This window comes from Aplysia californica, unplaced genomic scaffold (genome assembly GCF_000002075.1).
Source record: "Aplysia californica isolate F4 #8 unplaced genomic scaffold, AplCal3.0 scaffold00112, whole genome shotgun sequence".
NCBI classification, from domain to species: Eukaryota; Metazoa; Mollusca; class Gastropoda; order Aplysiida; family Aplysiidae; genus Aplysia; species Aplysia californica.
The window spans coordinates 154,031-171,665 of NW_004797382.1; the positions used below are offsets into that span (position 1 = coordinate 154,031).

The 17,635-nt window shown below is 38.4% G+C and overlaps 1 protein-coding gene across 1 annotated transcript; it reads left to right on the forward strand.

Moving 5' to 3' along the window:
• The first annotated feature begins 111 nt into the window (after window positions 1-111).
• LOC101860561 (leucine zipper transcription factor-like protein 1) lies at window positions 112-16,339 on the forward strand. Its single transcript, XM_005095710.3, has 10 exons — window positions 112-578; window positions 5,123-5,247; window positions 7,213-7,407; window positions 9,501-9,627; window positions 10,456-10,521; window positions 11,418-11,501; window positions 12,540-12,611; window positions 13,226-13,330; window positions 14,749-14,852; window positions 15,816-16,339. The coding sequence occupies exons 1-10, from the start codon at window positions 576-578 to the stop codon at window positions 15,838-15,840; spliced, it is 906 nt and encodes a 301-aa protein (XP_005095767.1). The 5' UTR covers window positions 112-575; the 3' UTR covers window positions 15,841-16,339.
• Window positions 16,340-17,635: the final 1,296 nt, after the last annotated feature.

Genomic DNA, 17,635 nt, shown 5'->3' on the forward strand with positions numbered 1-17,635 from the left:
GAGAGAGAGAGAGAGAGAGAGAGAGAGAGAGACAGTCGAGACAGAGAGGATGACATGTTGACCGCTTGTCAAGATTTTTGTTGACCAAGATTGCTGTAGGCCTAAGATAACGTTGTCACTACAGCTTTTTGGCAACAGTGTGCGACTATTAGATCTAATGTACATAATTAATATGATCAGAGGGCATTGATTCATATCCTCTGGATTAATAATTAACACAGTTCTAAAGATTGTTGGGAAAGCAGGGAAAAGGCAGCATGACAACCAGGCAATACAGCAATTTCTGAGAAGAAAGCAAACCAAACATTTCTACATTTGTCAAACAGCCTTGCAATAAATATGTACGCACATTAAAATATTGTATTATTACCATGAGTGTAATTTCCAATATCATAAGATTAAAATGAAAAGAAATATATTTTCAAGAAACCGGCAAGTCCCATTTACCTCGGTACTAGTAGCCTCGGTCTCACCAACCACATCGCATCCGTAAACTAAATTTTTAGGCCAGGTCTCAGAGGCCTCTGGAGACGAATTTGTTGATATAACGAGAGAGTACAAAACGAGCAACCATCATGGTATGTGAACGTGCATATCTTAAACTTGACATGGTATTTTAAGCAAAGCAGTTTTCTGTTCAAAATAGTCTAGATCTAGATCTAGAATCTAGATCTAGACTCTACTAGATCTAGATCTATAGTCTAATGACAGTGAGTCTAATTACTCTAATCATTAGACTAATGCATGTTTTTCTCTTTAAAAATTTAAGAAATAAAATAAGACAATCTTACAAAATAACAGTAACATGGTGATAAAAGACCAAAGATCAGACTGCATCGACCCTAACCCATACCATGATACCCAAGACCATATTATATAGGTTCTAGATCTATTCTAGAGTTCTGTTAAAAATAAATTGGCTAATACAAATGCACAGAAGATCTACTGCGATTTTGCTTAAGTTAAAGCTAGAATCTAGATCTAGATATATAGTATAGACCCTTCTAATTACTTTCAAACCTATAGATCTAGAATCTAAAGCCTAATTAACTCTTTACCAGACATTGTTTCTGCCTTATGGAACAGTTTGGACGAAGATTTGATTACATTAATAATTTATATTGATCTAGCCTAACTTCAAAAAAGGCAAGCGCTATTTGCAACGCCGCATTCTGAATAGCTCCTGTGCTATTTGAAACGCCAGTACTAGAATCTAGATCTAGATGTAGTAGCCATCGTTTCTACGTGATAATATTGTAGTTCTGCCTGAATTATGGAAGCTTTCTCAGTTTTTTTATGGCCTTTTTGATAAACCTCCGCGAGGATTTGACTCCTTTTTTTATGACGTTGTCTTATTCCGATCAATATTGGGTAGATCTAGATCTAGAAAAATCTAGATCTAGATTGGATCTAACAATTGTTTCTGACATTGTTTGCACAATAGTAGACGTCTTGTTCATCTCATAATCATAATCATCGGAGTTAGAGTTTGAGCAAGTTTAAGTCGAAAAACGCTTGGATACAATAACAAGACGGTGCAACTCGAACTTAAAGTTAGGCCTAGAGAACGTATACAAGCTGTCTACTGTCTACGTTCTCTAAGTCTAATATTCAGTGCTTCCAAGCGTGGCATCGAATACCGGTCCCGAAAGGGTTTTCTTTTCCTTCTCCTGAGCCTAAAATAAAAATATTTAAAAAATTAGACTCACAGACCAAGGAAAGTCACTACTGAACTTTAACCAGGCCTAAATTGGTAAAAGGAAAAGTATAGGCTATACTAAGGCCTACTTTGTACAGAGCTCCTCTTGGGGACAAAACCAGAATGTGCATGCTTCATCACTACATAAAAAAACCTACAAAGCAACAAGATATAATTATGGGAACAATTTGTTGGTCAGTCGAGAAGAGGACAACAACAACAAAAAAAAGAAAAAAGAAAAAAAGACCGTCCAGGACCGGGATCGAACTCACGTCGCTAAAAAAATGATTCTTTGACTTCAAGCGCAGACGCGCTGTCACTTCGGCCATCAGAACTTCCGATAATGATGTGCAGATTAAGCTTGATATTTTACACACGGCGACACAGCGTTTTATTTAGCACTGGCGCTAATCGCAAAGTGGCGCTGCAAATATGCACTTCCTTCAAAAAAAGCTTTAGACTGGCTGATCCTCCAAAACTAAACTAGCATAACAATTTTGGAAAGATGTATGAAGTATTATCGTCTCACATAATTGGGGTGTGATGAGATGACAGTATGGCGAAATGACTGCCTTTGTAGATCAGTTTGCATGTTCAGTTTTTTAAATCAGTGAATCATATTATATCTGTATTATTTCAAATTGTGATCCCATATTTTTCTCTTCTGTCTCTTCAGCACATGCTTTGCACTTTCCCTACATAGCCCCAGCCCAGCTCATTGGATTCCTTCTATACGTAACTAAAATAATAGTCGAAGTTCAAATAAGTTAAGAAGTACAAAACCACGCATATGTAAAGCTAAAGATCTGTAGAATGTTGTATGAAAAGGAAAAGAGACCGTGATAATATGAAATAAGACAGCAATGGTTGTGAACATTGACCCAAAAAAGCTTAAAAATGTTACTTTTTTTACAAGGACTTCCTGCAGGTTAAACCTAGATCTAACTACATTCCAGTCATGAAGAAGATATCGTCGTCTAGCTCATACTCACTATCACTGTAATGATCCATCTTCTTCCTCAGATGCTTCTTGAAATATCATGTCTAGTGCAGTATTTGCAGGCATGAGACGTGCTTTGGCCTACCAATTCTGGAATATCTATCGTTTCATTCGATAGAAAAACATCACCAAAATCGTCTTTAAGTTTAAGTAAAAGGGAAGAAACCAAATAAACATTTATACCTTCCATCATATCATTAGAGTCACATCCCTTACCAAATCCCTTTTTCTTCTGTAAAAAAAATTTGAAAGTTGAAACACACCGTTTGTACGTTCCGTGTTGAACAAATGTTCTCGTGACGCGCAGTGGTGTGCGCTGCGCGGAGAATGGTAAAGAAAGCTGGTGCACACGGGTGTGCATTTTGTAGGAAAGTGTTAACTTACTGGAGACTGGGCCTTTTTCGGGTCTACTGCGCTGAAGACTGGCATTTTTGGGGTTATTTCAACATTTCAAACAACACCCGTCCCAAAGTCATACAACCACCATTTTTACACACATAACAGATGTAAACATGCCCAATATGACACAAAAAACAGAAACAAACCACCAACAAACCCCCACCCCAAAAAATTTACCTTGAGTGTGTCTTTTATTGTGTTTTGTGTTTCAAAATGAATAAAAAGTCCAAACTCATGAATAGACAGGTAATCGATATATAGGTAATCCTATGTATTTGCTATCTAAATCCACTTCAGTGTGAAAAAACAGGGCTAGACAAAGCGGAATTTTGCATTTGAAAGCCTAGTCTAGATCTAGAACACGGTATCAAAATCAGTGCTGTGATGCTCATTTACATTGAAATCAGGATCCCCATGGTCTAAAATATCATAATCAGAATTTTCTGAACTGTCAAAGTCGTCAAACACTTGAAAAATGTTTGCTTTTTCATGCTGCCAAGTGGGTGGTTGGAGGGTGCTCTGGTGTGGTTCGCTCCTTCTTTCCTATTAAACAACTCTCGTCGTGATCTCTCCTCCTTCTTTTTTGTGTTTGTTACTCTCTTGTGACACCTAATCTTCGGCACTTATATGATATTATTGTGTGGCAAGTGCCGTAAAACTCTTACTAAACCTGAACGTGCAGCCGTCGTACTGACATGAGAACAGACATGTCAGAGAAACGAAAATAGGGCCTCAGTGTGACTAACTTTCCTTCTGGGTTGATAACTCAAAAAGTTTCTAGCCAATTCCGGTGAAACTTCGCCCGAAACGAAGCAAAGGCCGACTGCACAGTAAGAGACGGATAACACTGCGTTTGCGCGTATACACTACTTTGCCAAGGAAAAAATGCGAAACTTGTGCTTGCAGGAGTTTCGTGAACCTCCTCTCGGGAAAATATTGGTGCTCGCTAGTGCTGCGTTAAACGTCTCCTGTGAGTTAAACACAAACATATATATATATATATACACATCAGATAGCACTCGCACAAGGCGAGACAGAACATATGGGTAATGATATCAGCAGGAGTAAGAGAGAGGGAGGAAGAGAGAGAGAGAGGGAGGGAGGGAGATGGAGAGAGAGAGAGAGAGAGAGAGAGAGAGAGAGAGAGAGAGAGAGAGAGAGAAAGGGAGGGAGAACGGGAGGGAGGGAGGGAGGGAGAGAGAGAGAGAGAGAGTGAACTGGATGGAATGAGTAGTTTTACCATGAATGAAAAAAACAAAAACAAAGATATGAAAGAGAGGTATTATGCGTTGATTTATTTTAACATCAATAGTGTGTGAATGCTATTATTTGACATAAAATTATGATAATATTGTATGGGTGAAATGTCTTTCTTGTTACACAACAGTTTTATTTTAATTTAACATCTCTCTAAATAGGATGAATGGGAGGAGTGGGATCATTTTCACAAATGTGTCTATGTGTGTCTGCACAGTGTGTTTTTGATTACCTTAAGAAGTGAAATTTATTTTTTTATTTGTTTTAGTAGAGGTTTTACGACGCTCGCAATTGCATAAGGTCATATGAGCGCCAAGGGGTGGATATCAACAGAGAAGCCCTTAAAGGGAATCAGGCTTACTCTGCTCACCTCTCTAGCTTCAACAGCGCAAAGTCTGCTTTGACTATCAAGGCACCCTGGAAATAGCGGATCACATGAGTATGACAAACATATAAAGAAGTAGAAGAAAAATGACAATAGTAAGGATTAGAAAAGAAAAAGCTACAGTTCCCTTTTGGAAGTTCAGGCAGTTATGAGCATGACATTGATGAATCAGCCCATTTACAATTACAATTCTACTGTGCATAAGAACATGGTTAATTTCCCCCCTTTTGGAATGGCCTAAAGACACTTCAGTCAGTAGCACCGCCCGTGGGGTTAAATTTATTTTTGTGTGTGTGAAAGTGTGTATGAGGTGGATAATGTGTTTTCCACCCATATTGTGTTAAAAGTATTGCATCATTATTTTCCTATTCTCTTTATTTAGGCTGAGTTGGGTGTAAATGAGCATCACCAGCTGCAAATAGTCAACTATATTCGATTTGCTCGTTACCAAAGAGGACAGAGATTGCGAGCTGTTGATGTCTGTTTTGAGGAATTAAAGGATAGCAGGTGAGTCCTGGGACATTGCTTAAGAGAGGTTAACAATTTTTATGAACTTAAAATTGCAATAGTAGCATTAGGTTAACACTATAGATTTTTTCCAGTGATCAAGAAGTTGACGAGCTGAGGCTCGCATTTTATGTTGAGCTATATTAACGACCCTGCTTACAGATGGATAGTCACCGAGGTGTGCCCTTGAGCAGAACATGTCATCTGTGGCTTAACTTAATGAACCTGTGACACTGATATATCGGTGTGTGAGTTGTTTACCCCTGCCCCGAAGCGCGAGTTGTTTCCCATGCCCCAAAGCACCAATATATCGGTGTGTGAGTTATTTACCCCTGCCCCGAAGCGCGAGTTGTTTCCCATGGCCCAAAGCACCAATATATCAGTGTGTGAGTTGTTTCCCCTGCCCCGAAGCACCAATATATCGGTGTGTGAGTCGTTTCCCTTGCTCCAAAGCACCGATGTATCGGTGTGAGTTGTTTCCCCTGCCCCAAAGCACCAATATATCGGTGTATGAGTCGTTTCCCCTGCCCCAAAGCACCAATATATTGGTGTGCGAGTTGTTTCCCCTGCCCCAAAGCACCAATATATTGGTGTGCGAGTTGTTTCCCCTGCCCCGAAGCACCGATGTATCAGTGTGTGCGAGTCTACCATAGAAGGGTAGCCCGTACATGGATAAGAAGGGGAAACATGATATCAAAAGGACTTGAAGGTTCGTGGTAACTATTGTACAGGTCAAGGCAGCTCAGGGAAGAGGGAATTGGTTTGAATAAAGAAGGAACGCGTGGCTCATGGAGTGTGTTACCATGTAGGCAGGAAGCCAGGGGATGGGTTATTTTGGGCTCAGGGGGTCAGGGTTCATTGGGTTAAGAATAGGGAGCTTCAATGCGATGACCACCAGCCTTTGCTGAGCTATCATTTTAATTAAGTTCGATGTATCACTGATTGTTTTGAATGTCACTGTGAAACAAATCTCCTTATGAGTGTTGTAAAGATTGTGTTTTCTTTCTTTTCTTTGTTTTCATTTCTTAATGCCATTGTGAGTAGAAAGATAGGCTATAAGTGGATTTGTGAAGCAGTCTAAGGATAGTTTGCTGGCTTTCAACAAGACCTCAAATCTTGATCTGTGTGTTGTTTAACTGAGGAGGGGTGGAAAAATCCAAGGCTTCGCCAGGTGTCTGATATCTTCGCTCTAGAAATATTAACCTACAAAAATTTTTTTTGTTAAATAAATTCTAAGCTTGGACATACCAAAAACTGTTTCAGGCTGAAAATTCTTGTTTAATATAATGAGTTGAGGAGGTCTAATCGTACAAGTAACATACTTGAAACTTTTGCTTACTTTTAATCATCATGCTCATGTTATAATAGTGACACATTTGTTTCCAACTTTCTTGAAAGACACAAAAGATGATGCGACAGAGTGTAGAACATTATGGCGACCAGCAAATTTCTGGTATGCGTTTTCCTAAGCAGCTTCATGTGCCTCTGAACATACTCTGCTGCGTTCAAGAATGACAATGTCAATCTTTATTCATCTCACAGGGAGAGATTTGTCTTTGTTGTTTACTATGGCAGTGGGTGTTACAAAGGTTAAGTGCATTAAAGTTATTTAGGTCTCAACCATTTATTTTGATGCCCTTCTGATCAACTTATTTATTTTTATGATGTTCTGTCTTCTCTAGTTGTTACCATAGCAAGAAATTCCGGTGGGTGGTTGGCGGGTGCTCTCGTGTGGTTTTCTCCTTCTTTTCTATCAAACATCTATCATCCTGATCTCTCCTTCTTTTTTTGTGTTGTTACTCTCTTGTAACACCTGTAATCTTGGGCACTTATATGACCTTATTTTGTTGCAAATGCCGTAAAACTCTTACTAAAAACTAAACTAAGAAATACCCAAAATGAAGACTGATGGAGGACATTGACAATGGTCCATTTCTCTTCCAATAATTCCATTTCTGGTCTCAGGTTGACAGATGACACGTTTACCGTGGATGAAGTTGTCGACATGCTTGACGGCCTTCTGGCTGTGGTGAGGTCAGAGGTTGAGTCGGAGCTGATCCACACGGCACACACCAATGTACTTATGACGCGACAAATGTGCATGCAGGCTGAGAAGTGGCATCTAAAGCTGTCCGCTGATATCTCGGAACTGGAAAATAGGTGTGTTATTATATTGTGTGTGTGTGTTTGTACATGTTTATGTATGTATGTGTTGTATGTGTGGACGTGTTTGTGTATTTTTGTATTTTTATGTTTATTTATTTATGTGTGTTCGTATATATTTGTAGATCGCTACTCTGGGCATCATAGTTGAGCGATCTCTTGAATGGAATTCACCACTCATGGTCAACTTCATTGATTATGAAAAGGCGTTTGACAGCATGGACAGGGAAACTCTGTGGAAACTCATGCGGCATTACACAGACAGGAGTGCGACAAGGATACTTGCTCTCACCTTTTTTCTTCATACTGGCAATTGACTAGGTCATGAAAGAAGCCACCAGAGACAGACGCAGTGGAAGACAGTGGACCCTCTTGGCAGCACGACTTGGACTTTGCTGATGGCCTTGCACTGCTCTCTCACACACATGCTCAGATGCAAGAAAAGACCAAGGAACTCAACAGCTTATCAAGGAGTGTCAGTCTACGTATACATCCAGACAAGTCAAAAGTAGTGAAGCTAGGTAAAGTGTCAAGCCCTGCTGTGACAGTGGAAGACACTCCCCTGGAAGAAGTGGACTCCTTTACCTTCCTTGGAAGTGTCATCGATGGTAAAGGTGGAACTGAGGCAGATGTAAAAGCAAGAACCGCCTAGGCAAGTTCAGCATTCAATCGATTATCAAAAGTCTGGAAAGCAAGCAACATCTGAAAATCTCACTGCGCATCAAGATTCGACTTTTTAATTCCAGTGTCATACATCAAGGCAGATCTACCATTTCATTCTCAACATTGTCTTCCTCCACCCGCTCTCCATCTTCCAGTGCTCTCAACTCCTTCTCACACTCAAACGTATCCTCCAACAAGTCATCTATCATACCCGCATCAATATCTTCATCTGACCGATCGTCCAGTACCATTTCACTTTCATCTACTGAACTGTCACTTGAAATATTTGAGTCTCTTCTTGCTTTCCTTTCCCTTTTCCTTTACAAGCTTTTCTCATCCCCATCTTAATCCTCTTTTCTTCGTTTTTTCAAAGTCTGTCAAAGTTTTTTCAACTCCTCTTCCTTCCGTTTTTTCGACTCCTCTCTCTTCTTTCATACGCTTCTTTTCTTCATGTTTCTGTGCTTTCTCGATCTACCTTTTCTCAATTTCCGCTTTCCTTTTCATTTTTCTTTCTTCTTCCTCTTTTTGCGATGATTATTTTTCAATCAAAATGTCAATAAATTGTTGGCCACTGATAGGAGAGGGCTATTGCTCTGATGTTAACCTGTTTAACCTATCGGCCGCCTGCAGGCCATAACAAAAAAAACCATACTCTCCTTGGAGCTGCCAGTCTGGCCGCATCTGGCCCAACACGAAATATAGAATAGCATGACTTTCATGCGGCCACCCCCATTTCTCTTCAGTTTGCCTTAATACCAACTTTTTTGCTACCTACCACAGTCAACACCAAGTATTGTAAAACATATCCATACCAAAGTACGTGTAAACATATTCATATTTACAAGAAAGAAAGAGAAAAATTCAACCTACCAAAGTAAACTACTATTCTAATTTCAAGTGAATAAAGCCAGTGAGTGTGCTTTTATGTAAATTGGCCGCACCTTGGGCCTGGCCGCGAGGTGGGCAAGTGACTCCATGTGTTTGTGTGTGTCTTGTTCCTTGACTCCTGTGCTTTTGTATGAGAGTTTGTGTGTATATAAGGCTTTTGAATTTTTTGTGTTACTGTTTGCTGTGTTGTTGATGTGTAGTTTTCTTTTTTCATCTGTGTTATTGTTAGTGACATTGTTGCATGAGTTTATCTGTGTTTGTATGTGCTTAATATAACTGTAATCAATTGATATATTTCTATTTCATAAAGTACCCTTCCATTTGTTTAATGCATTGCTGTACTGTTACCTATAAAAGCACCTTGTCTTCAGGTTTTTGTCATTTATAATCTTGTCTACGTCACATTTCATAGCTGTCAAAGTACCTATTTTTGGTACAGCTCAAATTCAACTGAAATTTAAAAATCTAACATTGCTTTGTATTTTTTTTTTGGTTCTTTGATCTGGTCTTTTTAAAAAATGCTTTTCTTTTTATTCCAGGGAATTGCTAGAACAGATCAAGGAATTTGAAGAAAGAGAATTTTCTGGAGCCAAGAGAGACAAAGACTTTGTTCCCAAAAAATTAATGCCTATCAATGATACCGGTTTAACAACTTTGCTAAATATGGTGAGTTTTTTTGTTTTTTTTTAAAATCTATCAAATGTCACTGACTAATAAAAACATTTTCAGCTTTGTTTGATGAAGGCCTAGGAGTTGTGATCCAGTGTAGGAAATTGATGTACAAATCTATGTTTACTTCTACTGAGAGTATTTTTTTCTTCTTGAAGTTTGGTTGATGGTCATTTTCCTACTTTTAGCTGCTTTAAATGTCATTTTCTCTTGAAGAGGGTCAAGTAGAGTTCCCGAAGGTGGATTCTGGGAAAAGGTGAACATGAAACATCCCAAATGTTTTTTTTTTCTACAGCAGTCTGCATGATATACCGAGACTAGATTGAAGTTGGCAGCAAAATTTAGAAAGTCGGGGGGGGGGGGGGGGGTATGGGGATACTGTCTAAAATGTCCAAGATGGCTGTCCTTTGTCATGTACTTTATCTGTGTACTGTGTAGAAAAGTAGTTGTCATAGACGGTTGGATGTCTTGGAATATGTCATTATGTCATTAAGAAAGGCGTTGGGGAGGGGGAGGGGGAGGGGGAAAGTGGTCGTTTGGACAGGTGGCCATTACAGCCGGTTCGACTGTAGCAGTAAAACCTGGCCAGGGTACAGACTTTTTGTAATTGAAATCACAAAGATTGACTAGAGAGCATGACTGAGGGCACTTAACCTTCACTGGTCTGCGTATTGAAAGACACCTCAGCATGTAAAGGTTCAAATCTTTCAGTAGACCCAATATGGAGCTCGGGAGCATAGGACCTTTTAAACTCAGGGGATCTGGGATTAAAGCAAGCATGTCTAAATGAATAGCTGATGTGTTGAAATGATTGTTGTTCGACAGAAAATCGATGAACTTCAGTCAGAGAATGAAATGTTGCTTCAGAGACTGTCCAAGTTTGACAAGGAGGTAAGCGTTGCACATTTAGTATTTGGTCACAAATTTTATGTGCAGTGATACGAGGGCTGCCGTATTTTCCGTTTTTCTCCTTTTTATTTTTAATAAAGGACAGTTGCACAGTTGTTATTCTCAATATTTTTAAAATCTATTTATCCCTACCTTAGTTGTGTCCATTGATTGTCTCTTTTGTTTGCAAACACAATTTGGAGATTTACATGCAGTTTTACTCAGGGATTATTATAGTTATTATTTCTATTATTATTCTAATTATTACAACTAGTTTCATTAACCTTTCAATCATCGATGACAGAGAAATTATGTTGGAACAGGCAAACCAAGCTAGTAAAGACCATAAACGTAATCATTTTCAGAAAATAGAATGTAAAAAGGAAGGGGAACTCTTTTGTGAACGATTTGAAATGTTTGACAATTTTAAAAAAAACCAAGCAGGCGTCAATACTAGGAGGGTTACTATTATTATTTGTGAAAACTTGACTCCTTTGATCATAAACAGAAATAAAGTGCCACTTTTTCACATTGTTATGTCCACAATAAATGGATTCACTATAGAAATTGTGTACGGACTAGAAAAACCACACTTAACTTTTGATTTCTTTGTAGACTTCGTTTTTCTGTAATATATGTGTATATATATATATATATATATATATATAATCTGAATTAGTGTGCCTCATCTTTCTCCTCAGTGGGTGGTTAGCAGGTGCTCTGATGTGGTTGCTCCTTCTTTCCTATCAACTATCTACCATTTTTATGTCTCCTCTTTCTATTCTCTGTGTTTTACTCTCTGCTCACATCTTTCATCTTTGGCACATTTAGGATCCTACCTAAATGTGTGGCAAGTGCTGTAAAACTCTTACTCAGACTGAGCTGAATTGTCTCCCCAGTTCGCCAGCAATTACCAGAGAACCAAGTCGCTGACCTCTGACCTTGAGCGCATGCAGGATGAACTGAGAGCAAAGGGCACACGGGTGAGTGGTTCTTGAGTGAACAGATTGGGTACACTGATTAGTATGTGTGTGTGTGTGTGTAAGTGTGTGTTTGTGAGTGTGTGTGTGAGTGTATATGTGTGTGAGTGTGTATGTGTGTGAGTGTGTGTCTGTGAGAGTGGTGTGAGTATGTGTGTGTGTGTGAGTGTATGTGTATGTATGTGTGAGTGTGTGTCTGTGAGAGTGGTGTGAGTATGTGTATGTGTGTGTGTGTGTATGTGTGTGTGTGTGTGTGTGTGTGTGAGTGTATATGTCTATCAGAGTGGTGTGAGTATGTGTATGTGTATGAGTGTATGTGTGTGTGTGTGTGTGAGCGTTTGTGTGTACGAGTGAGTCTGTATGTGTGTGTATGTGTTTGTATGTGTGTAAGTGTATGTGTGGAAGTGTGTGAGTGTATACGTGTGTAAGTGTGTGTGTGTGCGTGTGCACGCACATGCGTGTGTGTGTTTGTGTCGGTGAGAGTGAAACACCCAACCAATGTGCCAGCAACTGGACATTAAAGATTGATCTTATCATATTTTATCTTGTCTTATCATGATAGTGTTTAGTAAGAGCCGGTGGTCATACAAAGTAGTTCCTGCCAGAATGATAGGGTGAAGCGACAGAAGGTTGAAAACAGTACAATTAGATTGGCTTAGATCTGACACAACGTGATAGTCTGTTCAAATTGTTTAAATCATCATTTGAATATATATAGGTCAGTTGATTTCAATATTTTGAACAATGAGCAATCTTACTCAGATTATGATGTGCTGAATGAGATAAAGAAAACGTATAGTGAAGAAGAAATTATTGACAGTTTTCTTTCTTTCTTTCTTTCTTTTTCTTTCATTCTTTTTTCTTTCTTTTTTTCTTTCTATCTCTCTTTCTTCTTTTTTCTTTCTCTTTCCTTTTCCTTCTTTCTTTCTTCCTTTTTTTTTCCTTTTATTACCATTAACTTCTAGAACTGTTCTATCAAAACAATCTATTAGACTTGCATTAATAATTTACTGTCCCTCCCTTTCCCTGGTACGTTCTTAGCCGAACGCTTCACAACAGGAAGTGGAGGAGATGACCCGCAGGATGTCAGAGCTGCAGACACAAATTGACCAGGTGCGGCATTCGGTTCTTTCATTATTATTATCATTATTACTATTATTATGCGAAATATTAAGCCGATTTGTTCAACATAATTTTTAAAAAATGTATTTTATATTTGCTGTCTAAAAATCAATCAAGACTCTTCTTACTTACTCTGCTTTTTAAACAATTCTTCTTCTTCTTCTTCTTCTTCTTCTTCTTCTTCTTCTTCTTCTTCTTCTTCTCCTTCTCCTTCTTCTTCTTCTTCTTCTTCTTCTTCTTCTTTTTCTTCTTCTTCTTCTACTTTTTCTTCTTCTTCGTGCCCCCTTTTTTTTTTACATTGTAACTGTTCCCTTTGAAGACAGAGTGCTGGCAATGACTTTTCTTTAAGAATTATGCATCGACTGCAAATAATAACACGTACTTGGGGAGTTGAACCAAAATCATTCAATCTGAAACTCAGCATGATACTAACTGTGCCATCCCATTTAGCACAAACATTGATAGTGTTCTTTTAAAACGCTCTCAAAACTTACTAGATGATGTCTCATTTTTTTCAATAGATGTTAGAAATGCCAATTATAATTGACTCTCAACATTTCATAAACTTCTTACTTTAATTTGTATTCTTCCTTATTTGTCCAAAGGAACGTAAGAAGGGCCAGGTGTCCTCAGAGCAGGCTGAGAAAGAAATGGCCAACACGAAACACGAACTGCTCAGGATACGAGAGATGTTGGAGATGGCGGAGAAGGTTTGAATATGTTGTTCATTTTCTTCTTTTCTTCCTTTTCATCTTTTTGCCTTTTTTATGTACATGATGTTTTTTGGTGAACCATTATTCTAGTACGCATTCTCTTTGATTATGTTGTTATCGATCTTGGCTTCTCTTTGATTAAAGGAGTCAAACAAAGGAAAGACAGCTCTCATTAGTGTAAGTATCCTGAAATTGCTATTAGACTGGAACCCATGATTGTTAATGTTGTATGTGACCATTAATGAAACTTATTTGATTTAGGAAGCTGGCTGCTTTGACCTTCAAGGCCAAACAGGGTTTGTAGAAAACAGCCTCCCCGCAGGAAGACAAAGCTACTCGATAAAACAGACCTCCATGGTGGGGAATGGAAGTTGGGTCTTTTACCTAATCATCATTCCATAGTCTCTGGTCCTATTGACTGTAAAGCTAGTAGGCCTATATGTCGTACAAAGCTAGAACAAAGTATGAAAATTATGAATCTGTCTTAGAAAGTCTTTCACTGAGATTTATTATTAATTTTATTAAAAGCTATGGTAAGATAAGTGAATGGCAAACTGGAGTTGGGTGATTATAAGAAAACAAAACGCAAAATATGCTCTTTGACGTGAACCTTTCTTTTCAGTGTTCAGTCAGTGAGTCCCGATATTTCCTTAATGCGATGTCTGTTTCTCAGTGTTGATGTACTTCTCTTTTCTCCAACAAACTCTCACTTCCTACTGTTATGTTGGACATGTGGTGAATACTGAGCCCAAGAGGGCGCTCATATGACCTTATGCAGTTGCGAGCTCCGTAAAACTCTTACTAAAACATGAGGACGAGACTTTCAGATAACTCTTCTGTTTTGGAAGGAGTCTTTAACTCCTACGATACCATTTGATGGAATTTGAATGAAATGGTTCATTTTCACAAACTATGCTATTGGTGAGGTGCCGCACATATATGCCTTGACTTCCATGGTTTAGGATGGATGCCTTTGAAAAAATATATCCACTTTGTAGTCATAGGGGCCGGTGGCCTGTTGGTTAGGCTCTCAAATGGTCATGAGTTAGAATCCTGTCAGCGAGCCCTACATTGTAAAGTTGTAAAGTACACTGTTGAAAGTGGATATGCACTTAGTAAATACAATTATTATTATTATTATTATTATTATTAAATTATTATTATTATTATCATTATTATTATTATTATTGTTATTATTATTATTCTATCCAGCTCTTTTTGTTCGGATCTGTTGACTGTGGATCCAGTCTAGTAAAATAGAAAAGATCCCCAAAACCATGCAGTGAGGGACTTGTGTTCAAAATGATGTATTATATGTCCTCGAGGACTATGAACTGGTACTGTTGCTATGAGACAAACTGCAAACAAAAAAGCTATTATTGTTATTTGATATGCGTTTTTCTTGAACTTTGCAGGAACTGGAGAAAAAGGTGAGCCAGACCACACCGTTCAAAAACCTCAAGCAGATGTTACAGCGCAAGAATGACCAAATGAAAGAACTACGCAAACGTTTGATGAAGTAAGTCTCCAGGAAAACGCTACTTTTTTTTTTTGCTTGCCATCTGCTTCTTCTATTTTTTGTGAAAAAACACAACTGCCATAAATTGTTTCACCGTTAAAGTCGCTGCATCTGAAAATGCACCAACCCTTCGACCCCTCTGCTCATATGCATTTCTATCAGGCCTAGGCAGGAAGTCATACTAGAAATGACTGAAAACGGCGCTATAAAGCAAAACTGGTTTTCATTAGTACGCTTTGGTTTGACTAGTCAAATACAGTGTAATTACAGGATGTACAATGTAGATCAATGCTCTTTATAGTTATTTTGTAAAAAACGAGACTACTAGTGACTCGATCTTAACTCAAGATAGGCCAGGGAGGTACACACCTCTGTCGGCTGCATGACTGTTACCAGAGTTAGAGTGGATGGTTAGCGGGTGCTCTGGTGTGGTTTGCTTCTTCTTTCCTATAAAAAATCTATCATCCTTATCTCCCGTCCTTCTTTTTTATGGTGGATATTTGCTCGGTTACCATGGTTACCCTGTGCTTATGATAATAAATAATTACTTGAATTTATTGTTTAATGTCTGACTAATATAAATATATTATCGTTGCTATATTAAGTCTAGGTATATGGATTTTAGAATTTTCACCATCAGATGGCCTTAAAAAAAAAGGTACAGCAGTAGTAAATGGAAAAATTTTAATGCAAGTTTTTGGGTAGATAGAATATGACTATGGGTTGTTCGCGGTAGTGTCACCTGCATCTTCTTCTCCATTAAGCATATACCATCCTTATCTCTCCGCCTGCTTTGTGTTTGTTACTCTCTTGTAACGTCTCCAATCTTCTGCACTTATATATGAGCTTATTGTGTTGCAAGTGCCATAAAACATTTGCTAAAACCATAAAGTAGGACATATCCGTATGGCTACACAGCTTGCCATATTTGCTCACTATGATTTCTCTTTTATTGTGTTTCAGATATGAACCAGTGACTGATGATTAGACACCGTAGTGGCCAGCCGAGTCTGAGAAGGTGACATGAATGAAGGAATGAAAGAGTTGACTCTGGAGGAGTAGACAGATCTGAATGTCACTCTCTGAAGTGACTTGCTTTGTAATCATGAGTGTGTGTTTCGTTACCATTCTCCCTGGGTGTGCCTTTTTTTTGTTGTCTCATCAGGAATACCTCCCCTCCCGTGTGATATTGTTTATGTGGTGATTAAGGTCATCTTTGAAAAGCTGAATTAAATTCTACTCATTCTTTTTTTTTTTTAGTTTATCTTTTAACACTTTGCCATCACAAGGCTCATATAATAAAAACCCTTACCATCAAAGGCAAAGGCATTTCGGGGGAAAATCCAAGGAAACTGGGTGGTAAACGAAGCAGATCGGCGAGATGTGACTACAAAATGTTAAATGCTTCAGCAAAGAGAAAACTGGAAGCCCAGAACATGTTTTTTTTAGTTCTTTCTGTCTGTGTGGGACTCGTCTATTTTACCAAAGGTTTATATTATGGAGAAAGTGAATAAGTTGACTGAAAGAATCTGCAATATGCTCTCAACTTCCTGTTTTGTTAAATGTACTTCTTGAGTCTGTGGGGCCTCCATAGCAGTTTCAGGAATCTGACATTGCTTGTAATGTTTCTCACTCTTTTTCGCCTCCTGTTGCATTTTAGAATGATGGATTGTTTTGTCTTTTCTGCAATCTCTTGCAAAACTAATACCTGCCTCTCCCCCCTGCTTATTAGTGTCCTTGTAGTACATGCTCATCAATTTTAATCTGTCAGTATCTTTGAAAATGCTTATTGTTACTTACATTATATATATATATATATATATATATATATATATATATATATATACACATATATAATGCATGCAAGTGCACAAGAATATGTGTGTGCGTGAGTGCTCTAGTGATGGTTTTGTTCCAATTGGGAAGGCAGTCTCTGTGTGTGCTGTGAGGGTTGCTATAACATCTGGGTGGGCTGACTCGTTTATTGGCCTACTTTGATGGGTGGTAGGTGGGTGCTCTGGTGTGGTTTGTTACTTTTTTTCCTTTCAAACATCTGTCGTCCTTATCTGACTCACCTCCTTCTTTTCTTTGTATGCTACTCTCTAGTTAAACCTCCATTCTTCGGCTTTTCTATGACTTATTTGTGTAGCAATTTCCGTAAAAACTCTTTTTAAAGCTAGAAAATCCTGCCTTTGGCCCGTGTGCAAGGTGTGTGTGAGACAGGCTCATAAACATTCCAGATTGTTTAAATAATGAATTACGAGTGCCTCAAGCCACTTATCATGGGAGGGGTGTTGTTGGAACATTTGCAATGTTAATGTCTCAAGAGACGGATTCTTTTTGTGTTTTTCTTTAGTAACTGTAGTAATACCAAAATCACAGACAGATTCTGAATCTTTTCTTAATTTTTTAAAATTTTAATTTTGGGTTGTCTGTGTTCTGGAAAGGAAGAACAGCTCAATTTTATTTCCACATTTGAGTAAAAATTTGTGTCAAACATGATATTAGTAAATATTCATATAAGTTCATGAGTTACTTGGTTTTTAATATAGCCCACAAGGGGTGGGACACAGCTTTGGCTCATATGGTAGTATACTGGGTAGATGTCTGCGACCCTGGCTGAGAAATCAAAAGGGCCCTTCTAGAAGTGGGAGATTCAACACTTACAGTACCGTCGGTGACTTTAGTATGCGCACACTACCGCTGGCGACTTTAGTCGCATACACAACCAGGCACACTAAACATAATTCAACAACGAATGGACGCACTGCACTAAAGTAAAT

Excerpts from the sequence above, each read along its gene's own strand:
- LOC101860561 (XM_005095710.3), top strand. Across the intron at positions 9,628-10,455 it reads TAACAACTTTGCTAAATATG|AAAATCGATGAACTTCAGTC; the intron begins GTGAGTTTTTTT and ends GTTGTTCGACAG. Across the intron at positions 12,612-13,225 it reads TGCAGACACAAATTGACCAG|GAACGTAAGAAGGGCCAGGT; the intron begins GTGCGGCATTCG and ends ATTTGTCCAAAG.